Source organism: Dasypus novemcinctus, chromosome 27 (genome assembly GCF_030445035.2).
Source record: "Dasypus novemcinctus isolate mDasNov1 chromosome 27, mDasNov1.1.hap2, whole genome shotgun sequence".
In the NCBI taxonomy this organism is placed as follows: Eukaryota; Metazoa; Chordata; class Mammalia; order Cingulata; family Dasypodidae; genus Dasypus; species Dasypus novemcinctus.
This window is the reverse complement of record NC_080699.1, coordinates 28,620,326-28,644,973: the sequence shown is the minus strand read 5'-3', so window position 1 is coordinate 28,644,973 and position 24,648 is coordinate 28,620,326. Positions and strand designations below refer to the sequence as shown.

General features: G+C 42.3%; 2 protein-coding genes across 3 annotated transcripts in view; both read right to left on the bottom strand.

The window, feature by feature from the left end:
* The window catches only part of CRTAM (cytotoxic and regulatory T cell molecule), a 31,242-nt gene extending 23,571 nt beyond the window's left edge, over nucleotides 1-7,671 (bottom strand). The window contains exon 1 of the mRNA XM_004459533.5: nucleotides 7,496-7,671. Coding sequence (XP_004459590.2) covers nucleotides 7,496-7,667 — 172 coding nt within the window. The 5' untranslated portion in view covers nucleotides 7,668-7,671. The remainder of the gene's footprint in view (nucleotides 1-7,495) is intronic.
* A 7,871-nt stretch (nucleotides 7,672-15,542) lies between these two features.
* The window catches only part of UBASH3B (ubiquitin associated and SH3 domain containing B), a 138,208-nt gene continuing 129,102 nt past the window's right edge, over nucleotides 15,543-24,648 (bottom strand). For both annotated transcript variants that reach the window (XM_058289366.2, XM_058289367.2), the window contains exons 12-14: nucleotides 23,227-23,333; nucleotides 21,808-21,917; nucleotides 15,543-20,108 (exon numbers count right to left, since the gene is read on the bottom strand). In XM_058289366.2, the coding sequence (XP_058145349.1) occupies nucleotides 19,971-20,108; nucleotides 21,808-21,917; nucleotides 23,227-23,333 (355 nt within the window). In that variant the 3' untranslated portion in view covers nucleotides 15,543-19,970. The remainder of the gene's footprint in view (nucleotides 20,109-21,807; nucleotides 21,918-23,226; nucleotides 23,334-24,648) is intronic.

Sequence of the window (24,648 nt, the reverse complement as noted above, 5' to 3'; positions counted from 1 at the left end):
ATGTTTTCCTGGCCCCCAGGCCCAACTGCCCAGATCATTCTGTTTCCCAAAGGACACAGCTGCAGCTCAATGAATAATGGGAACTCTAGAGTCCCACGCATGTTCCTCCTGTATTTAGGGCCATTATTCTACTTTGGTAAGAATCAAATGAAACAGAAGGAAAAACATCCATCTTATTTTTCAAAGCTTTCCAGAGAAAGACATTCTACCATCTCACTGCATCTACCCTCCTGCACCCTGGCTTAACTGAATGTCCTCCCAGCAGGGACCTCCTGAATTTTCCAAGCACAAACATGAGCAGTGACTCTGACCTTGAAGCAGTCTGCACCTTAAGGTAGGGCATGGGGTCGCGGCAGGCCGTGGGATCAAGGAGGAGCTAAATCTCTCTCTCTATAACTTTTCCATGTTGACCTTGGTTCTTTTCTGTCCTCTGCAGATATACAGACTAAGTCCACTGCCTTTTTTCCATGCCGCAGACAAGTAATTAAAGAAGACAGGCCTTCAAGTTTCATCATGGTCTTCTCACTCCTTCCTAACTTCAGCCCCTGAACACACTGTAGTGCTTATTGTCTCTCTTAAAAGATGACTCCCTGCCTGGGACAGGTGACTCAGATGTCGCCTGAGCTAGACAAGCACAGGGGAACGCTCACCTGCTTCAGCCGGGACCCTCTGGCCCTCCCCTCTGTTAAGCCCAGCGTTTCTTCTTGGAGTCTTAACATCTCCCAAGGTCACATTGCACCAGTGGTCGCCGAAACCCCCAGGCCTTTTCAGAGAACTTGTCCCATTAAGTGTCCCTCGTTCCGTGTTCTGGGTTTTGTTTTGGAACCAGAGTTCGGGTTTTACATTCTCCCCCAGATCAGCCATAGCTCATCATTTGGACTGGGTGTCCCAGTTTTCTGAGGGTGTTCTGGCTCTTGATTCTCTTATCTGTCATCAGTCCTCTTGGCTTGGTGCCATTGGAACCTGTTGCTGAGGGGGCGGGATTGTGTTCTCATCTCCATCTCTAACAGGGGAGGCCGCAGTGTGGAGGGATTAAGATGCACAGGCAGGGAAACGGACTTTGGCCCAGTGGTTAGGGCTTCCGTCTACCATATGGGAGGTCCGCGGTTCAAACCCCGGGCCTCCTTGACCCGTGTGGAGCTGGCCATGCGCAGTGCTGATGCGCGCAAGGAGTGCCCCGCCACACAGGGGTGTCCCCCATGTAGGGGAGCCCCACGCACAAGGAGTGTGCCCGTGAGGAAAGCCGCCCAGCGTGAAAAGAAAGAGCAGCCTGCCCAGGAATGGCGCCGCCCACACTTCCCGTGCCGCTGACGACAACAGAAGCGGACAAAGAAACAAGACGCAGCAAATAGACACCAAGAACAGACAACCAGGGGAGGGGGGAGGGAATTAAATAAATAAATAAATCTTTAAAAAAAAAAAGATGCACAGGCAGGCAAGTGGTGTGTCTCAGCTTTCTCACCATAAAAACAGGAAAAATTACAGTACTCATCTCCTAGAGGTGTTGCAGTGATTAAATAAAACCTAAAATACCCAGACTCGTACCTAGCGCCTAGTAAGCATGGTTAACTTCTATTCCTTGGAAAGTAGTGCCAAATAATTGTTGAAGAATTAAACTGACTCCTGCTATGAAAAGAAAAGTCTCTTGCTTCCCACAACCAGACTGAAGTTTCTAGAGGACAGTGGCAATGTGTTCTATGTTTCTTTTTTTTTAAATTTTTTATTTATTTCTCGCCCCTTCCCCACCCTCCCACCCCCAGTTGTCTGCTTTGTGTCCATTCGCTGTGTGTTCTTCTGTGTCTGCTTGTATTCTTGTCAGGGGCACAGGGAGTCTGTGTCTCTGACATGGGCGGACAGTCTATCTGTTGAGCCAAATCCGCTTCCCATATGTTTCTAAAATTCATGCCATACAGAAACTATTACAACGTGGGTTTGAGAAGTAACCATATAATGTCAGTTCTCATGCTGCTATTACATAATGGAATAAAAGGAGGCAATAGGCAGATGTCTTTGCTCTCCTCTTGTTAATAAGAATACTTAGGTATAAGAACGAAGTTACTTGAAGAAAGTTTTACTTGAATCAATGAAAGAATAAAGACTAACATCTCTCAATCCTTGTCCACATGAAGAAACATGCCCTCGGGGAGCAGGTGTGGCTCAGTGGTTGGGTGCCTGCTTCCCATGTATGAGGTCCTGGGTTCAATCCCTTGTACCTCCTACGAACAACAACAAAAAATGTGCCCTAATTTAATCCTCTGGGCCCAGAAGTTGGCCCTGAGAAGTTTTGCCAGTTGGTAAAATGAGTGTCTGGATAGGAAGCCTGCATCTGGGAAGATGGGTGTGGCAAGATTTACCTGCAGCCTGTTCAGGAACAAATGCTCTTAATTTAAAGGTGCGTATATCATTCATCTTTTTCTTGACGCATGTGTATGAATTAAATGGTGTTACGTAACTCTCGCAACATTTAAAAATTGTGATGAAATGTTACATGCCTTTTTAGCGTAGACCAGAGAATCGTGTCTCTTAAGGTAAGTATCAAGTTGCCGGTCAGACTGCCTGAGCAGTGGGTTCTGAGGGAAGGGTTTGTGCTTGAGGCACAGAACACTCCTTGTTTCCCTAGCTCTTTGCTCTTAGCCTTGCTTTTGCCTTCACGGGCCTCTGCATCTTGGAGTATGATCAAATAGACCTGTGTTTAGAGACAGGAAATTATCATGGAAAGGAAGAAGAACCCCAGTGAGAAGCCACAGACCCACTTTGCCGAGGCTTTGCTTTAGCTGTCGGCTAAAAAAAACTGTCATGGTTTCTAGGTCATGTTAAAAGGTAAAAGAGAAGGACAGTTGTGCCTAACTTTTGGTGGCATGATTTCTAAGGAAAAGCTCCCCAAGATTCTCTCATTGCCACTGGAAAGTAAGCTGTAACTCAGTTTTTTAATTGTCTTTCACCTAAGGTTTGAGTCAAACTTTCACCGCTTTTGTCAGAGGCACAGGGTGAGGTATCTTTGCTCACCACTTCCTCCCCTCCGGGTTCTAATATACCTCTATCCTCATGTACCGTAGAGTGCCTTTCCCCCTCCCTAGGGGTCCCTGTCTGGGCTTCGGGCATTCAATCTGCAAATTAGCCCTACGTGGCTCTACAGATTCCAGATGCACAGAGTTTGACAATGAATGACTGTGGTGTCACTCCTGTGAGGACACTGCTCACGACAGGTGGTCATGCTTGCAGAGTGGACTATGGATTTCTGGGCTAGGTGGCCTTGTACATACCTGGGTTCATCCGTCCAACCATGGCCTTGTGTAGCAGTTTGGTATTATTTATGAATTCAAAAAAAATAGATATTGGATTATGTTTGTACATTGGTCTGTTCCTCTGGGACTATTAGATTGTATTGAATTCAGAGGTTTCACTTTTACTTGATTAAATTATGACCAGGGCTGTGATTGGGCCACTTTAGTAGGGGTGGGGACTCTCAGAGAAAATGACAAGGCAGAGGAGACAGAGTTTTGATCCTGGAGCCCCGGGAAGTAAACACACAGAGAAGCAGATATGTGAGGAAAGAGAGAAGGCTCCCTTAGACACAGCAGAGGCCTGGGGAAGAGAGGAGAGAAGTTTGCCTGACAGTTTACAGCTGGCCTTGTGGAGAGAGCAAAGCAGCTGAGCCCAGAGAGAAATGAGCCCCGGGACAGAGATGAAACTTATCGCAGCCTACGGCTGAGATTAGAAGAAACTGGAACCACGGAGCCTTAAGAGGGAGAGGAAGCCTGAGCCCTTGCAGGTGTTGGCAGCCATCTTGCTCCAACATGTGGCAACAGACTTTGGTGAGGGAAGTACATTACTTCCAGGCTTTTTGGCCTGGTAACTGTAAGCTTCTACCCCAAATAAATACCCTTTATAAAAGCCAATAGATTTCTGGTATTTTGCATCAGCACCCCTTTGGCTGACTAATACACCTTGTGTTATGAGACTGGTAGTTGAGCCTGGGGCTATAGATGGTGGCTGGTTTACAAATGGAAATAGAATCTATGACCTTCACCTCCACCTCCACCTCCAATGCCATGAATTATTTGTCCTACCAGTGAAATGGCTTTATGCCAAACACATGTGACCCAGCCTCAAGCAAATGGGCAAGCAGCAGCCACAGAAGCACAGACAGAGAAAACCAGTGCAGTTCTTATGGTTCCTTGGTCTTTCTCAAGATTCTGGGAGTTGCATGGAAGACAGAAGAAAGAATAATGTATTTGCTCTTTTTCTTGCCTTACTAGCCTAATTATAACATGTAATAAATTTTTAAAACTTCAGCTCAGAGAAAGTTTGTCCTGCCGGGATCTCTAACTTGACGTGTCCTGTGGGAACTCATTATCTCTACTGCCCCCACTGACATCTAACATAGACACACCACCCACTCCAGGCCAGTGTTTCTTTATATTAATTAATATCATCACCAGCTCCTGCTTACCAGATACAGGCACTCTAAGCTCATCTCTCTTCAAAATATCTCTTCGATCAATTTAATCCTCTTCTTTTGGACACTATCACAGCCTTAGTTGAGAGCCCCATCATGTCTCTCCTGCACCAGTGCAATAGCTTCCTTCAAATCTCTCCTCTCTCTGATTTATCATTCTGACTTCTTCTAGAATTACATTGTAGGAACATACGTTTGATCACATTCCACCCTTCGTGACAATGTTTGCCATGGCTCCCATTGCCTCTAGGAATCAAGGTCAAAATTCTAGATGACCTGGCTCCAATGCATTCATTCAGGGTCATCTGCTGGCACTTCCTTCCAGACACTCCACACAAATGGCCACTGGCTATCTGGCAAAAGTACCGGGCTCAAGAAGACAATGCCTTTGTCTCTGCTGTTCGCTTGGACCTAGATGACGTTTCTTAGCTTTCAAGGCTCAACTCACATTATATTAAACCTTCCTGACCGCCCTTTGCCCTCCTGTTCCCCACGGTGATGCACCCTCACCTATAGATTCCCAACGCTTTGAATATACTACTGTTACAGGGCTGTGCATATATTACTTTATAATTTTTTGGTTACAAGTCTGTCTCTGTAGATAGATTACAAGCTCTTCACAGAAAAGCTATTTACTATTCATTTAATTGATACTCCCAGGGCCCAGTGCAAAGTAAGAGATTAAGCATTTGCTGAATTAATGGATAAAAATGAATAAATGCATATATCCATGAATGTTTTTAATAGGATGCTGACTAATTATACCTAATAATAAAGACTAGAGCTGAGTTTTAAAAAATTAAAGAGAGATGCAATGAGTTAATTCTCAAATCAGAATCCTATTTACATAACTATTATGTGATATTAAGGAAAAAGGTGCTTCAATTCAGATCATTACAAAAAAGGCATTACTATTATTTTTAGGTAGAAGCAACAGAGAAAATGGCAAGTGCAAACATTTGTCAAAATTGCATTATTTCCAGGATGGCTTTAAGAGGCTGTTTTATTTAACAGCAAATATGTGACTTTTTTCCCTGTTGAAAGGGAATACCATCAAGACCCTCCTCAATTTGCAATTGTTCCTTAGTAATTCCTGGACCCTCAGCTACATAACCAGAATAAAGTGTTCAAAATGTGGGCATGTGACATTTTCATCATCCACGAGGTAGACAAATGTGTTGAATTTTTGGAAAAAATATCCATCCCAGGGTCTCTTTATTCCAATAGCAGTCTTGAAAAGAGGGCAGGCTCCAAGACTCCTTCTTTGGCAGCCACAGGAGTTGCACAGCAGAAGGCAGAGCACTGAATTCACTATGAAGTAGCTGGCAATGTGCAGCTTTGCCAATGTTGATGATCTGCTAAAAGCTACCTTTTTGGGGCACTGGTGGGTCTCAGCAGGACCAGTTCAGAGAAGGTGATCAGTACTGAGATAACTTCATAGATGTCTTCTGTGTGGCCCTTTGGAAGAGTTTTCAAATTGGGATTTTTTTGGTTTAATGAATCTTCCAAGTTGTCTAAGTCAGTGACTTTCAAGTTTTTCATCCACATTAAGAAAGACATTTAAAAAAAGCAGTACACACACACAGAGTTCAACTTTTCATGAGATAATACCTACTTTTAATATGTGCTCTGTCAGCTGATATTTACATTGGACAGGCTATTTAATTTCTTTTAACCTCAAATTTCTCATCTGCAAATTGGGGGTATTACTATCTCTCTCATTTTTGCGAAGATTAAATGCAACTAATGTAAAGTGCTTAGCACCGTGCCTGACACAAAATTATATACTTGTTTTCTCTCTTTATAAATAATATTGGAATAATTTATATTGCAGATGACTTGCTTAGTAGTAGTACCTTAAGACATGATATTCGCCATTTTTATTAAAAAATTCATTTTTTGAGGCCGTTAAGATCAGTTAAGGGCTTCTAAACTTTGGAATAATTGAAAGCATTCTAATTTTCACTGTCTAAATGTACTCTTTCTGAATGTATTAGCTATTCGTTAAGCCACATATTGAAGAAACCTAATATTATTCATTACTAAAATTGAATTCTTGCTAAGTGCCTCAGGGTACAGGGACCAAAAAAGAAGGCAATAATTGAAGGGCTTGAAGTAGGAAATTGAAGTATTATGTAAAATAGGAAATCCAGTCTTAAAAAATGTCATCCTATAGATGCAGTTCTATGGTGAATGCAGATTTAAAAGAATCAGTGCCTTATGCGAAAGGGGATTACAAATTCAATATTGGGAAAAAAATAAATAAGCAGGCCAGCAAGCAAACAATGGGTTTTTGAGTGGCTTCCTTTGCAAGAATCTCATATAATTTGCAATAAGAGACTGAGGGAGGGAAGAGGAGGAGTCATCTTTCTGATTAATTTAACCCCTGCTGAAAAGGTAACTGTGTCTCTCTTTAATTTTCATAATGCTACATTCGAATTGGCCATCAAAAACAAATTAGAAAATTATAATAAAATGTCAAGTATAACTGATGTTTTAAAATAAGCACAACATTTTCATTGGGCTTATTATTACCTCTGAATTAATTAATTGTTGTACAGCGCTTTACTATTTTCAAAGTGCTTTCATACACCCTACCAGATTTGATCTTTATAACAGTCCAGTGAGTGTGGTAGATCCAACATTGTTATCCTCTTCATTTCAAGATGCAGATACTGAATTTCAGAGAAATTAAAAATTTTGGCTAAGGCTAAGACAGCTAAGAAAGGTTTTAAAATCCAAAACAGATGCTCTTTCAACTGGTATCCCCTTTAAAGAGCCTAATAAGCTTGTTACATTTTGCCACAACATAGATCCCACAGAGACACAAACTAATGATCCTTTCTTCACATATTAGCAGTTGAACAAGAGATCCAGTAACGTCCCACAGATGTGCGATTTTGGCATGGCTACAAAAGTGTTAGCAAATTTGTCTGCTTTCATAGGAGGCCCTCCTTGAATGCAGTCGACTGGTAGGAAGTTTTGGCAAAACTCATCATCAAAGAAAGCAACAAAACGTGAGTACTAAGTCCTTACCTTGTAACGGGAACGAAGCCAGCAAGCTGAAAACTGTCCACCACATGGTGTGCTGTGCTGCTGTGATACTTTGTCGACTTCCTCCAGTTTCTGAAATAAATGGACTGGAGTGGTTTCTTTTGAAGGGGGAGAGGCAGTACCTCTGTGACCTCAACTGTATCAACTCCTCCATCTGCTCAGGAAGCCCCCAAAACACCTCCTCTTGGAACTTTTAGGGGGCCACATGTGTCATCTCGATTGTGGAGAGGTGTGAGTGATGTGATGGTGAAAAAATCATTCTACCACACGTGGGTAGAACGGGTAAGATCAACCAGTTGCAAGGCTTTTGGGGGGGAGGGAGAGTGGGAACAATATTAAAAGTCACCTGTGCAGTGATACCACTCTTATTTTTATTTTTATAGTTTATTAGATAATTATAGTTGGATAATTAGATGATTTTAATTCAACCCTTGTGACTAGTTTATATTTTAAACCCTGCCAAGAATTTCTCATGGTTACAAAGGATGGAATTCATTCATTCACATATTTACACATTTAAAAGATCTATATATCTGTCTGACCATCTGTCCATCCTTCCATCCATCCTTCCATTCATTTGTTTTTCCACTCTTCCAGCCATCTAGTATGCACTGCTCTAAAGATATGAACAGATATGAGCAATAACTTTCTGGATTTTAGATTATGGTCTAGTGGAGAAGATAATAAGCAGATGAACAATTATGATATTTAGTGCTCATGAATTCTGCAAATTGAGATAGAAAGACGTTCTTTCATTTTCCCAGGCATAATTGTAAAAGAAATAATATTTTTTGGCTCTAATTGAAATTAGTATTAATATTCTGTAAACACATTGATCATTTTGGTAGGGATATGATTATCCCTCAAAAATGTCTTTCATATACTTTTCCTGGTTTAACAGAATGAGAAAGGAAAGAGAAAAGGAGAGAAAATAGAACTTATTTGTAGAGTTTAGCAGTATATAATCTTGTATTTCTCAAATTGTAGGATGACATGAATGCCTTGGGCCTCCAGCTAAAAAATACATATTGCTAGGGTCTACCCCATGTTGATTAAATCGGAATTTCTGTGGAATACTAGTTTAAGAAGTTCTTCAGGTATCATAAGGCAAGTTTGGGCAACACTGAATTAAAGTGTCAGGGTATAGATAGCAAGAGATATGGGATCTACTGCAAATTCTGCTACCAGCTGGTATGGCTAGGGTCATAGAAGGTTCTCCATAAATGCTGGCTAAATACGCTGAATTGTCTTGCTTATGTAAGCAGGGTAGGTTGCATTGTACCCGTTTCAGGAATTGAGAATTCAGGAATTTATCTAAGATGACACAGTGAGTCTGTGGCAGAACTGAAGATATAATCCAAAACTTTTGAGATTTTGGTCTAATGTTTTTTTCCTGTGAATTTTTGTCATGCTCAAGTGCTTCCCTCTAGGGACTTGCAGTTTTTATATTTAAGGCTCCATGAGTGTCTAAGCATTTGATTTTTCTGCTAATGCCCATCCTTGTTTTAGGGTGAGGCTTTACTTTTGAACCCTATCTCCCTTCCTAGCCTTAAGAAGGCTCAAGGAAGGTGCATATGATATGTCTCTTTGGGCGTCCCATGAAGGGTGTGAACTGCTAGTTCATAATCCTTCGCATCCCCACCTACAAGAATGCTACTCTTCATGGGATTTTCCAACCCTTCTAGCAAAGGAATAGGAGGAGAGGGCTTGTTTCCAATGGTATGTGCAATTATGGAGTCACAGTCTATCTGGACATAGATGTTGGTAGATTTGCCAGATCTTGAGCTTATTTTTTATCTTGAATGAATGAAGATGTTAAAAATCACTTTTACAAGAAACAAAAATAAATGTGTCATGATGGGCTTCTCAATTTAAGGTAACGGAAAAAAATGGGACTAGTATTATACTCAAATAGAGGTCTTGAGAAAGAAATACCACCTTCCTTCTTTCTTTTCCAATTGTAATTTTCTATAATTTTCTCTGTTCAGTAAAAGAAAAAAAATGCACAGAAACATGGCAGAAGAAAAGGAATGAATACAGGATTCAGGAGACCAGACAATGCAATTCTTTGAGGTTGAAAACTAAAATTACAGAATAGTCTGTCCCAAATCTGTTGATCTAACATGGTTTCAGTGCAATGCCTGTGGGTCAGGTGACATTTGGTTTGAGAATGAGTTCACATGAAATTCACAAGGAACTTCATTCTCTTCTGAACTATAGACAGGTAGATTTTCTCTTTCATTTCCATTGTCTTTCCAAAACACAAACCAGATTATGCTATTCTTCTGCTCAAAAACCTTCACTGGTTACATTTTGCCTTTAGGTTATAGTTCCAACTCTTTGGCAAATCACTCAAGGCCATTCATACTATAGCCTCAGTTGGACTTGTCAGCCCTCCTCACCCCCCATTTTAGTTTCTCAGTTGTTAAACAAATAATGGGAATTGACAAACATGGTTTTAAGGCCAGGAGAAGTCCAAAAAATCGAGGCACCGTAAGGCAATGCTTTCTCCCGAAGACTTTTCTACATTCTGGGGCTGACTGCTGGTTCCTTGATCCTTGGCTTTCCCATCACATGGCAGTGTAGGCAGGAACAACTTTTCCCTCCTCTTTTGGGTTGCTTTGACTTCTGATTCTGGCGGCTCCTGTGACTGTTCTCTCTGTGGCCTTCTCCATAAAACCTCCAGTAAGAGGACTGAGACCATCCTCATTCAGCTGGGCCACACCTTTATTGAAGTCACCTCATCAAAAGGTCCCATTCACAATGGGTTCACACCTACAGGAATGGATTAAGAACAGCTTTTCTGGGGTATACAACTCCATTCCTCCAAATACACCCATAGAAGTTGCTTGTCATTTTTCAAGCATACCGTCTGTTTTCATACCCATGCTATTCTCACTGCCCTAAGGCAAGGTTCTATTCATCTTCCAGAGCTTCGATCAGATGTGGCACTTCTCAGAGAGGCATGGTCACTAGTGATTAAGAACATGCACTCTGGAACCAGTCTGTTTGGATCAAAGCCTCAGTCACCTCACCTATTGAGCCCAGAAGATCATGCTCTGAGAGCTAATCCATTCCTGTGCAAGCAACCCTATTGTAGGTGGGATATTTGACCAGATCAATTCAGTAGGGCATGGCCCAGGGTGGGTCTTAATCTTTTTACTGGAGTCCTTTATAAACAGAGGGCTAGAAAAGCTGCACACACAGGAGAAAAGCTGGAGAGACAGAGGGAAACCCCAAGAGGCTGAGAGAGAGGTCCCAGGGGCCAGAGGCTGGACTCAGCGGAGCACAGAGGCACAGAAAGAGGCCCTCAAGCGGTGGAAAGAGACTAGACCTGGAGGAGGAGGAGGAGGAGAGGACGGAGATGAACCATATGTCTGACCGCCTACAGCTGCAACTTGGTGAGAGAGTGTTTCTTGATGATGCCTTGATTTGGACCCTTCCACGGCCTCAGAACTGTATGCTTTTAACCAAATAAATTCCCATTGAAAAAGCCAACCCATTTCTGGTATATCATCCCAGCAGCTTTTAGCAAACTAAAGTACCCGTGAATGGGTATAATGCCAGCATGCATACCAATGGTGACTGAGAATTAAGATAATGTACTTAGGGCTGCCGTGTAGCAAGTACTATATAGGACTTAGCTGTTACTCTCCTCTACACCCCCAGAAAACAATCAGTTCTCTGTTCTTTGCTCCATCATGGTTTCTTTCTCTTTATCACATGAATTTTCACTCTGATTTCTGTTATATTTAGTTGGATATGCACCTGTCTCCACTGCCAGATTCTGAGCTTGCTGAAAGCAGAGTTTGGTTCTTATTCATTTTACTATTCCCAAAGCCTGACACAGACCCTCTCATAGTAGTTTTTTTCTCTGAGTTTATTGAGGCATAATAGACATATAATGAACTGTACATATTTAAAGTGCATTCAATCTGATGAATTTTGACACATGTGTATACCTATGAAATCATCACAATCAGCATAGTGCTGTAGCCTGATTGCCTCCTGCCCAGTTGAAATCCTCTCCCTCCCCTCTTTTCCTCTCCTCCCCAGGCAGCCACGATATGCATTCTGTCATACATTTTCTAGAAGCGCATATACATGGAATGATACCATATGTGCCTCTTCTTCGTCTGCCTTCTTTCACTCAGCATAATTATTTTGATTTTTTAAAAATTTATTTTTAAAGATTTATTTCATTTATTTCTCTCCCCTTCCCCCACCCCCCCCCCCACTGTCTGCTCTCTGTGTCCATTCGCTGTGTGTTCTTCTGTATCTGCTTGTATTCTTCTCATGTGGTGCTGGGAAACTGTGTCACTTTTTTTGTTGTGTCATCTTGCTGCATCTTGCCGCGTATGTGGCACCACTCCTGGGTGGGCTGAGCTTTTTTTCACACAGGGTGACTCTCCTTGCAGGGCATATTCCTTACACATGGGGTATCCCTATGGGGGGACCCCCCTGCACTCCTTGTGCTTGGTAGCACTGTGTGTAGGCTAGCTCACCACACAGGTCAGGAGGACCTGGGTGTCGAGCCCTGGACCCTCCATATGGTAAGTGGACACTCTTATCAGTTGAGCCACAACTGCTTCCCAGCATAATTATTTTGAAATTCATTCATGATGCAACATGTGCCCAAAGTTCATCCCTTTGTATTGCCAAGTAGCACTTCATCATATGAACATACCACAGTTTGTTTATCCATTCACCTCTAGATGGACTTTGGGTGGTTTCCCAGGATAGTTTTTGAAAATTTGTAGGGGATCTTTAAGCGACAGGAGACTTTGTTTCCCAGTTTTGTTTTTTGGTGATACTCTCTTAGTTCAGAGAAAAACATTTAAAGCAAGGAGGAATAAAAGGCTGACATTTAGTTGACACTTGGGGTGTGCAGGCTCGACAGAGAGGCACTGGCCTCACAGCAGCTGGAAGGATGGCTCGCTTGAGTCCTCTCTGACCATCTCCCCAAAGCCACACCCCCCGGAGGGCAGCCATGAGGGGTTTAAAGGGCCTGTCTCTAGCCTCAAGGTGGGACATCTCCAAAGGGAAATATCCCAGCTCCAGGGCTCCCCACGGGATCAGGATCTGCAGAGGCCTTTGTGGGCAGCGTATCCAGTTCAGCTTCTCTCCCAGCCCAAACTCGTTTCCTTCACAAGTGTTACTGCCGAGAGCGCTCTGCTGTAGACTTCCCGCACACAATCCCGGTCTCCCAGGGAAGCCGACCCACGACAGCATTCCACCTAGGCTGTCAAGTGAGCGAGTGAAAGAAAGAACGAGAACGAACGCATGTTGTTCGCCAGGCAGAGCGAACACCATTCGCTCTGCTCTGAAGGCTGGAGATGTTAGACCGATCCTATGGGTATGGGTGTTGACTGGTCACAGACGCCGACACATGAGCCCCCTGGACTCAGAGACCAAACTGCCCACAGTGGAAATGCAGCGCAGCAGGCCTGTGAGTGACGTGCGCCTGTGGTTGGCGCCGTCCTTCCCACTCTCACCCACTCCTCTCCGGCCCGCAGGTCACTGTGCTCATCCGGGGCAGGAAGCAGGTTGTGGCTGCTTAGCAGTGGGGGGAAGGATGCAGTGGGCGGGCAGTGGCTGGGCAGTGATCTTACCCCTGCTTTGTGACTGGACCTTCTCCTACGTGGGAGGCCCCACAATGGACAGCAGATGTGTCATTTTGACCCCCCACCTTCTGCAATCCTCGTCCTGTTGTCTCAGGACTAAGGAGAAGTCCCATTTGCTATGGGTGGTGGGGTGGGAGGGAGATGGTAGAGAACAAACAAACAAACACCCTCTCTGTTCCCCATCATCACCCTAATCGACCTGGGTTAGTAGAACAACCCAAAACAGCTGAAAGGGGAGAGATTTTAAATAGTTGGAAGATGGACTGTTTTAAGGGTCAGAAAAATAGGGGATTTCCTCATGCCTAGAAGCCACTGGGGTTTTTGTTAGAATTAAAAGAGGGGCTTAAGCTTTCTTCTGGACCTTTCGTGGCTGCTGTGAAGAATCTGTGGCCTTTCCCCAGGCCGGGGCGAGAAAGCCTCCCACCCCACGCATTTCCCAGCAGCCTTTCACTGAGCCAGCTCACACCCGGGGGCCGCGTTCTCTGAGTTCTGTTGTAGCCTTGCACAAAGCGACTGTGGAGTTTCTAAGCCAGAGCAGCAGCCTTTGAAATTAGTTCTCGTTTGAGAGACAAGTTTCTGAGAAGCAACAAAGCTTCGTGGTGTGTGTGGCTGTGTCGCCGTGTAGCTCTGAGCAGATGACCTGTCTCGTGGTACCAATCAACTCACCTGTAAAAGAGGAAGAGCTACCGTGGAAGGAGACTGCGAGGTTGTTACGTTTGTTGCCTCATGTGCCGGCATGGTGGCCCACGGAAATTTTTTTTTTCTTCTTTTCCCTAAGTTATGAAATTGTCTTTCTTTCACCCTCTTAGGAAAGACAACTTTTCTGAATACACAATTCCTGGTTGGGAGGTTGTCTTTTTTTTCTCAAAACCATGAAAGATCAATCTGCAGATTGCAGGTGTTTGGGCTGCAACCACAGGAGGTGTGCGGAGAAAAGAAAGGGGCAGCGACGTTTCTAAATGTTTCTGCCTGGAAATCCTACCACTGTGAATCTTGCTTTTCATGGAAGGAAGAGAGGTGCAGAATTCCCACACCTCGCCCCTCCACCAACACCTGACATTGTTGTGGAACTTTTGTTACAGACCCCACTTTTACAGAAGTTAGCTCATGGCGCTAATAGGAGGGTAATAATGCCAGCACGGAAGAGGCCATTTTTATTTCTTGTCCCCAGTAGAACCTATAGCTAGGGGGGATGTCTGGGTGAGATTTTATATTGGTCTTAACAAAAACTATTATGTATTTAACACATAGTATTAGGTATTTTATATTCACGATCCCATTTGATTCTTACAAGCAGGCAGCAAGAAATCATTATGCCCATTTTCTGGCTAAATGAGTTTAAGAGACCTGCCCGAACCCCTACAGCTGGTGGGCAACTGAGCCAGGCTCTCAGCTCAGTTCCATCTGATTCTGGAATCAGGGCTTCTTCCCAGGTACAAGACGAGGTTCCTCTCCAGTGACAAGCAGACCCCCTGGGCTGCCCCAACAGCTCCCTCAAAGAACGCACCTCGCACTCCTGCCCCAGTCAGCACAGCAGAGCCCGGCGAGCTCAGTGAACCATGGCATCTTTTCATCGCCGGGGCCAAGCCATCTGGGCTTTACATGTTGATTTCTGGTAAAATGAAGTATTCTCTGTCTTCGGTAGGAAGATTGTTTTCTGGTGCTCAGACAACTTTTCCCCCAAACGGCATTTTGCTGATTTAAGCTTAAATGAACCCAAATGCACTGACTCATTTTCTCTGCATGTGCAGGCAGCTTTTAAAAATCACACACACATTTAGAAAAGGGCAAAATGAGTTTGGGAATCTGTCAAGCAGAGAACAGCTGAGAACCAGCCACGAGGCTAAACATAGCTTGGTCTTTTGTCAGATATGAGCATTAGCTCTTATGTTTCCTCAGGAAGTAAAGCCATGCCAGGGCACTAGCCTGCTGTGCCAATGGAAATCCGCATTCTTGTTCTGAGCATAAATTTGCACATAAGATTTATTTAAAAAATCTCTGAGCTCAACATATCATTATTGCAAACGTGGGATCCCTGCCTTTTAGTGGCATGGAGCCTCGTGTGAGCTGCGTTTGTGCTTTTTCTTCCCCTTATTCTTACTCTGTGGATCGTGCCTGGTGCACTCTCTCCAGGTGGGTCATGGTGAGGCTCGCAGTGGAGTGGCGGAAGCAGGTGGGAGCCTGCTTTTTTCATTGGTGAGCAGGTCCTCGCCTCTCCAGCCTTGCTGACTCAGAGGCTGAGAGAGAAACTTGACCCAAAGGGATCAGAGACCCCACATCCATCCTCTCTGAGCAGAGACTCACACTCTTAACGGCCATTTGCTAAACAGAAGTGACCACAGTAACGCCCGAAAGCATGATAGGAATAGAGACCACTCGCAATTCAAAATACGAGATAGCTCGCGGTCGACTGAGTTTCTCTTTATTAAATCATCTATGAACCATTTCAATGGAGATGCTCACTGGGCGGAATGAATGAATTACAACGGCGTCGTAGCTGTATCTAGAGGGAAGAGCCCTCAGCCAGGAAGCATGAGTGCCACGGGGAGCTTACAGGGAATTTGGTAATACAATTAGGTGCGGGTTTTCTTGATTTATAATTACAAACCTTTTCCTTCAAATAAATACACCTGTATTACATAGAAAAAGATGATACAATAGCTTAATAAACAAGGAAGACACCAATACAACTCGCAAAACACCAGGTTTAGAAGTGCCTATGCATAACTAGCTTTGGGCTAGTGCTCCCATCTTGAGTGTCAAGCAAAGAAAACCAGTACACTTTTCGTAGTATGCATCCGCAGCCTGAGTAGAGCCCTTGAATATTTGAACAGTTGAAAAATTCAGATTTTTTTGGTTGCCAATGGCAGCTAAATGGTACCATGTAAAATATTGGTAAGAACTGGTTGTATAGTAAGTTTGACTACTCATCACTCTACATACACGGAACATAATAGTACACGTATTTTAAAAATCAAGTTATTTCCTCTGTATTTAGAGGCAATCATTTCACCCCACCCTTGAATTTTCATCACTCATTTTCTTAGGGAAATTCAATATGTATTAAAGAGAAGCAAATCCAATTTTGATCCTATGTTTAAACATAAAAAGCATCTACCATCACCTAACAAAATAATCCCCCATCATCTTTGTAGAGTGAACACCAACGTAAATAGATGTTAAATCACTCTTTCTTACACCCTCCGCCAGTCCCATCGCTTCCCACACAGCCGCCAGTTAGATTAGCGCCTCTTTATTTCCCACACGTGTGCTGGACTACAATTTAAATGCAAATGACCCTGCTCCTCATTATCTGAGAAGTTCGAGCAGACTCTGTACAGTTGTGACTGTGAAAATTAAACGGAGGTTCATCTGTATTCTAACACATGCGTGACTTGGAGTAAATTCAAAAGAGCAATTCAACACTACTTTGAAATTTCACAGTGGAGTTGCAGAGTGCCTAGGTTACAGAGCCTTTCCTTTTGCCAAACAGGGAAGCATTTCTACGAAGGCAGCGAGATAGGAACTTTCCTGACTACAGCTGTTCTGGGAATTCTCAATGACACTAGGTAATTGAAATTAAAGGCTCCATGTTAATACAGATACACCCAGTTGAGTGGAAAAGACACATTTATGGCAATAATAAGCACAATTGGATGACAAGCTGGATGCCTTCCATATACCAGTAAGACAAACATGTCTACATCAGCCTAAAATGCAAGAAAATTATCAACAATGATTTACCAAACCAACATCGCTCTAGAAGATTTTATTTTTTTTTTTAATTTTTATTTTTTTCAAAATCATCTTTCAAATATAAGGTTACTTTAAAAGAATTCTTTGGTTAAAGTATCATTAAAATAAGAAGTAGAAACTCCCCTAAGCCTTTCACTACAGGGTGAAAAATACCCTCCTCTTTCAGCCATCAGATGGCTGTTTAATCAGCCATTCAGATTCTATGAATCTAAATGTAATGGAAAACACTATTCTGAACTCCATACTGGGGTGAAGTAATAAGCTCTGAGCTACTGATGCAGTGATGGTGAAGAGACCCTGGGAAAATTAAACCCCCAACTTGTGCATTAAAATGTGCCAATTATTCTAGTCCACAGAGGAATAGATGTGGCATTTTAAAATCGTGGAAAACAAAGTCCTATCTATGAATAATACTGGGACACTGGAGGATTGATATGGCACACTTACATAAACAGGAAACGGTTTCAGACCATCAATCCCAGATTAAATCTTTTAGTTAATTTCATTTCATCTAGTTTATTTCAGAGAACTTTCTACATTAAAAAAAAAATTTCTTTCTACAAGAAATATTTTAGTTGTTCTTATTGGATTTGTCCCTCCCTCTCTCCTTCCTTTCCTTTCTCCCTCCTTCCCTCCCTTCCTTTCTTTCTCCCCAACCCACCCATTTATTTTAAATAAACACCCACAGATTAGAAACTACCTTAGATTGTAATATCAACCTGGAATTTTGGGATGAATATAAAATCAGGAAATAACAGTTGTCCGTCTCGTTTACTACACAGAGTCAATGTGATTTCCAAAGAATTTCTCAGTTGGAGTCAAAGTTTAGTTTCTTAAAAAGGTAAGTGTAAAATGGGAATCTGTTGTAGACTCAGATCATTATTTTGATAAGTAATTTGGACACATAAACCAGAGGAGTAAACCTTTCTTGTACATTAGGATTTTCAATCTAAATTCTTCAGTAAATTATTTCAGACCTCTGCTTCCTTTTGTTTGCACAGTCCGTAGCCTAAGGCTGTGTCTCTGTATCATGCTAAGAAGAGTGGATTGTAGCCCAGCCAAACTGATTCATCCGAGACTGAGACAACGGCGAGGGCTGGGAGGGCAACCACTGTGGAATTGGTTTTATACAAATTTAGACACTGCCCCAAATACTCTGCTATAGTTTCCAAGGGGATCTGGTGTGACGGGTTCAAGCATTATCCCAAGCAGTCATAGCCCTAGAAATTTTGTGGGGAATTTCTAATAAGCATTATAGATCTGTATAAATGGTGGATTTACTTTGTTACAACTACCGTAAGAGTGCATGGCAGTGACATTACATTAGCTGGGATGTGACTTTTCTCTAAAAACCTTTACTGGGAGTGTCTGCCCCATCTCCCAGACATTTTAACGTTAAAACATTTATATCAATCAATGATATCAGGACACACGGTTATTTCTATACCCAGAAATAGGGTCAGTGTTTGGGCAAAGCGAGAAGAAATCAAGGTTTATTTTTTAAAAGAAAAATTCATGACATATTTCTCTAAGTTATTATTTTTTCAAAACTCTAATGCTCTTGCTGCCCAACACACACAGTCATCATCCTTTCACTTCTTTCCAGGGCCACCAGATTCCAGTTTCAAATAGGAGCATAGACCTATTTTCACACACCATATGTTTTATGCATCTGGGTTTTGAAACTTCCTCAAATGCCACAATGTATATAGATTTGTTTCACACTAACCGATGTGCCCCTGAAATGGCTGGGATTTCACTTTGCACATATGCGATGGAGTGACATATACCATAGAAGGCTAGTCACACAATTGAATAAACATGATGCTTTCGGTTTGATTGTCATTTATTTTTCTTTTAAATAAACTCCCTGTAAATCCAGGAAGCAGGTGTGATAAGAAACCACAGGATGTGACGCTCCCAACATTCCCTACCTACATATTTAAAACTGTCATAGAAAAACGAACGACAGCGGCGGCACTAGTAACAGTGCGGCTGGGACTGTCATTTAAATTAGTTCCCTGACGTCACTACACATCCCTGCTCTGATTGGTACCTCGTGGCTGACCTGTGTGTTTGACGTGGACTGTTGAGTGGACAACCGCCTGACTCTTGGTGTGTAAAGATGTACATATTGCACAGAAAGAGCCGCTTGCAGACTCGAATAATATAAGCCACATCCCTTCACATGTCCACATCCTGAACCGTTTCACACAGTCTAGATTTTAGGCTCGAAGACAAGCAAATTGCGGTGATTTAAAATAGAAGTGCTGTGGCTTGTTAGGCTGCCACACGGACATCACCACGTCACTTTCTATTTTGCAAGCTCTTTGTGCCTTCACACATTTACCTCCTCTTCCTCCTGAGCATCCAAAGGTGCTTTGGAAAGCAATTCTTCGTCTCCCCATTTCATGGAGAGAAGCAAGGGAGAAAGGCTAAAGCGAGAAGCGTCAGCTGCTCTAGAGAAAGTGTGGCTGAACCGGGTGATGTCAGCAAGGATCTTGAGCCAGGACACTGGTATGTGGGTAAGAGTAAGGGTGGAATTCGACATGTAATCTAAGAATAACTCTCAGCAGGGGTGTATGTTCTACTCACTTTGAAAGGATTCCTCAGCTTGGTTTTGCATAACCAGAAAGTGGAATGAAAAAGAAAACCCCACCCCCCAAATGGCAGTGCAGGGTCCCCGGCTGGATTCGGGCATCCTCTTTCCTTTTGGAGCCTTCCTCAGAGTGGACTGGCCGCTCCCGTTGGGAGAGAGTGGCATTCCTTTAGCCAACCATTGTCAGAAGGGAGAAAACATCTTCTTGTCGTCTGATGTGCCTCAACTTGGGAGAAAATTCTCCAGAGCCTTGCTAGCTGGGCAAGAGTCCAGAAAGAATGAATGTTTTCCCTGAATCATGTCTTTCACTCACACAGTCTCATCATACCAAACTTAAGCATGAAGGGAAATATGCTAAATTATTCTGAGCTGTCCGCTTAGAATGTGGTGTGGATTTTTCCCCTGTTACTAAGCACAAAACAAGCCACATCTCCAACAGGCTTTCTAAAGGCCTTTTCTTCTTGGTCACGTGTGTGGCTTATTCTTGTAGCAAGGTCTCTCTCCAGTTGAAGCCTCCAGTTGGTCCATGAGTAAGAGGAAGGATGGGTGGGTCTGTTAGCTGCCATATTCCAGTTTCTCCTAGTTCTTCACAGGAACAAAACCCCAAGTATGGGATCTGAAGCAACAGAAGTAAAGAGAGGGAAAACAGAGATGTTGAATGCTTGATCTTTTCCCTAGACACAGAGACCTTCAGGTGGCCCTAGAGAATAACACTGGGAATGAATGGGAGCATGGGGAATTGTTCTGCGCCAAAAATCAATAAAGAAAATGAAATTGATGAAATGGATAAATTAGAGGGCTACGTATTTACATTGCAAGAGGATTCATCATCAGGATCCATTCAATGGGGAGCTCCCCTCACGCAACTCAGTAATTGTTTATAGGTTGCTTCCTTTTTTTTTTGCACATTTTAAATTAAAGTTAATAGATCACAAAGAATGTTACATTAAAAAACATAAAAAACACAAGAAGTTCCCATATACCCCCCTCTTCCCACTCCCCACCCCATCATGTTTGTAAATTGTATTTTTTTGAAGATAGATACATCAGAAAAAAAATGTTACATTAAAAAAATATAAGAGGTTCCCGAATACCCCCCCACCCCCCTACCCCACTCCTCCCACATCAACAACCTCCTCCATCGTTGTGGCACACTCATCACACTCGGTGAACACATTCTGGAGCACTGCCGCACCACATAGATAATTAATAGTTTACCCTGTAGTGCACACTCTCCCCCAGTACATTCAGTAGGTTAAGACAGGATATAAAGTCCATAGTCTGACCCCGCAATATCATTTAGGGCAACTCAAAGTCCCTAAAAGGCCCCCACATCACATCTCTTCTTCCCTCTCCCTGCCCTCAGCAATTACTATAGATTGCTTCTTAATGGGGGTGGGTGAAAAGAGGACAATTACATAGAAAGCTAAGGTGCTGAGAGTTAATTCCTAATTGAAGTTCAAGTTAAAATATGGGCTTAAACATTTTTGAACTTGTACTTGACCACGAGAAAGATGATTGCATTTAAATATTTGATTCGAACCTGCTTAGAGTTATCTTTTTTTCCATGTGTGTATGTGCTAACATTCAAAGCTGAAGCTGAGCTCTTTCTAATGTCTGTAGCAGTGGCATTTCAAAACTTAAAAAAAAAAAAGTGTGCTTTGTGAGGTCCCAGAGCTGCGTTCATATACAAGACAAAAAATCTCTGCCCTCAAGAAGCTTACAGATTATTAAGAAGGATGGGTGCATAAACAAGTCTTATGAGTTGAGAAAATAACTGCAAATGGGTTTGAACCAGGTTCTCTGGGGACAGAGACAGGAAGAGTCTAACTGGGCCTGGAATGAATGTGTGGGAGGGAAGCTGACCAGAAAACCTCTCCTTCTGGTGTGAGGAGTCATCCAGATGTGTCAGCCAACCTCGGCGTTTTCTGTCTCAGTGCAGTGTTCCTAAGTTTGCCTTTTGGTCCAATCGTTTTAAACCACTGCTTCCCTGGGCCTGTCTGTGGAGCTCTCCAATGCAGTGCTTTGGCCCACTCACTCTTCACCTAACCCAGAGGCACTCAGGGAAGTTCAGACAATTGGTTTACAATCCTTCGCTACTTCCTCAGTTTTACCTCTTAGAGGCTAGAACTGGCTCTAGCACCTTTTTCTCTTACATATGACCTAATACACTGCCTTACCCACCGTGCCACTGTGGGTAGTGAGTGAGTGAATCACTAAATTGAATTTTCCCAACTCAGAGCAAACACATCCTTCAAAAAATGGTCCCATATCCGGTTAGGCACCATGGCCCCATAAATGCAAGTGTGAATTACCTTTCGGACCATTTGTACAAAGTCCTTGGAGTTCTGAGGTGACAGTCCCTGAAGTTGGCATGTACACGCTTCCAGGGAAGATGCATGGGCCACAATCAGGATGTTATTTCCTGGGTGAAAAAGCAAGGACTGTGAAGACAGTTTCTAGAAAGAAACATGTACATTTTGTAAATACTGGAAGTCAAGTGGTTCAGGGAGGAGCAAACATTCTCAAGAAGGAGACAGTTTGGTAGAACACTATTTTGAAAATGCTTTGTGTTGTTAAGGCAGCTTAATAACCATGAAAAACAAAAACAATTTTTATCTGACAATAATTACAAATTCACAGGAGGTTGCAAACAAACAAAAAGCCACCTCTACAGGTAGCTCCCTTGCACCTTTGCCCAGCCTGCCTCAGTGGTAACAGCCTGCTATGGAACCCTAGCCAAGTCTGGAAATGGACATTGGTCTGATCCACAGAGCTTATTCAGATCTCGCCAGTTTTGCAAACACTCATTTGTGTGTATGTGAGTCCATAATCTGATGCAATTCTATTACATGCATAGTTTTGTGTAACCACCAGCATAATCGAGACACATAATTGTTCCCTCTACAGAGCTCCTTTGTTCTACCTCTTCTGATATAGTTTGAAATGTTGCCATTATAGAATTGTGAAAATTTGAGATTTTCTAGTTGATAGAACCTTTTGTGCACCTCAATGGTGGGGAGCATGGATGGGGAGATGAAAGACAGTGGCTTATGTATGAAGTGATAGCAGGAAGGGGAATCACCTAGAATTCTGTTGTCCAGGGTTCACCACGTGTAACATTTTGGTATATATAATTTCAGTTTTTATTCCAAGAACATAATGATTTTAAGTTAAAAAATAAGTTAACATGCATTTTCTTTTGTAATCTGCTCTTTTCACTTAAAAGTTTATAGTGAACTGTCCTACATTTCATTACATTTTTGAGTTCAGTGTTTAGAAAACAACATGTAGATTTGAGCCCCATAGAACCCTGTTCTTGGTGGGTGGTGGCAGTGATGGTCTGTGAGTTTGTGTTGGTGTGTCTCCATGTCAGTGGCCATGCCCCTGTATCAAATTATAGGCAAAGCAGTGTTATGCTAGAGAACTTCTAGAAACTATACTTTAGAACCTCCCTCATGTTGTAAAAGATAAATAAATGTAATGCAAAATTCTAAGTTATTTAATATAGAGTAGTAACTAATTCTGGTATATTCCCATGAAAATATCTGCCATTTTACATACTCAAAGAATATTACAAATTTAACATGAAAGTGTCTGTAAGAGAGTCTGGAAATATTTTTCTTTCCTATTAAGCAGTTCTGCCAAAGCAAATTTAAACATTTTAGATAGCCTGTTAATGATGGAGAAATTGTCACATATTCAAATATGGAGGCCAAAATAATACCACCTACCTTTACTTTTACATTCACTTATTATTTCTTTTGTTACTTGGAAACTTCTACTGATGTAAGTGTCATAAGATTCTGAAACCACTAATTTGCTGACTGGAATGTGAGGTCTGTAATGAAAAAAACAAAGGGAAAAAAAAAACATTTTTTTCCCCAAGACAAAGCAATTGATATGACTCTACGTTTTTATTTCAAGACCTTTCTAAAGTTCCCATCTTTTTTTGCATCAATTTCCATGGAATGGAGGAACCTATAGGGAAGAGTATTTCCAATTTGCAGATGGGGGGGGGGGGGGGTTGAAATGTGCAGAAATAAAGGCTCTGTGAACAGTGTCAAAGTGACCAGCTGTAAAATGAAGCATACAGTGCTTTTTCACTCCCAGGGTCACATGGAAGCAGCTGGACTCATTTTACTGACCAGGGGCTATTGCTGGACCTAGGTCATACAGCTTAGAATCACCCTAGATGATACTGCTAAGGGAGGCAAAAATATCTTGAGCTGTATAGGACAGCAGATTTGAAGAGGCAGAGGAAAGAAGTAGTGACATCAAATATAGGACATCCAAAATTGCACATATAATAGAACAGAGTGTCCAAAAAATTCAGCAGGGACCCAGGGAATTGAATGACAAGAAGAAACACACAAACATATGCATTATGGGCATCCCAGAGGGAGAAGAGAAGGGAAAGGGGGATAGTAGGAGTATTTGAGGAAATAATGGCCCAAAATTTCCCAATTCTTATGAGGCACATGGAGATACATGTCCAGGAAGCACAGTACACTCCAAGCACAATAAATCCTAGCAGACCTGCCGTGAGACACAAACTTATCAGATTTTAAAAAGCTCAAGACAAAGACAGAATCCTGAAAGCAGCAAGAGAAAAGATTATAAGGGAAGTTCAATAAGATTAAGTACTGATTTCTAATCTGAAACCATGGAGGTGAGAACATAGTAGTATGACATTGTTAAGGTGCTGAAAGGAAAAAGCTGCTAGCCAGAATTTTGTATCCAGCAAAATTGTCATTCAAAAATGAGGGAGAGTTCAAAATATTCAAGATAAACAGAAATTGTGAGAATTTGTCAACAAGAGTCCTGCCCTTCAAAAAATACTAAAGCGAGTTCTGCAGGTTGAAAGGAAAAAACAGGAGAGAATGGGTTGGAGAAAGGTGTAGAAAGTGTAGAAAGGAAGATTGTTGGTGAGAGTAAATAAAAGGATAAAAAAGAAATAAAAATAAAACATGACATAAATAAGCCTAAAGAAAAAGTGGCTAAAGTAAGTACTGCCTTAATAGTAATAACATTGAATGTTAATGGAGTAAACTCTCCAAAAGACACAGATTGGCAGAATGGATAAGGAAATATGACCCATCTATATGCTGTCCGCAAGAAACTCACCTTAGACCCAGTTACCCTAACAGATTACA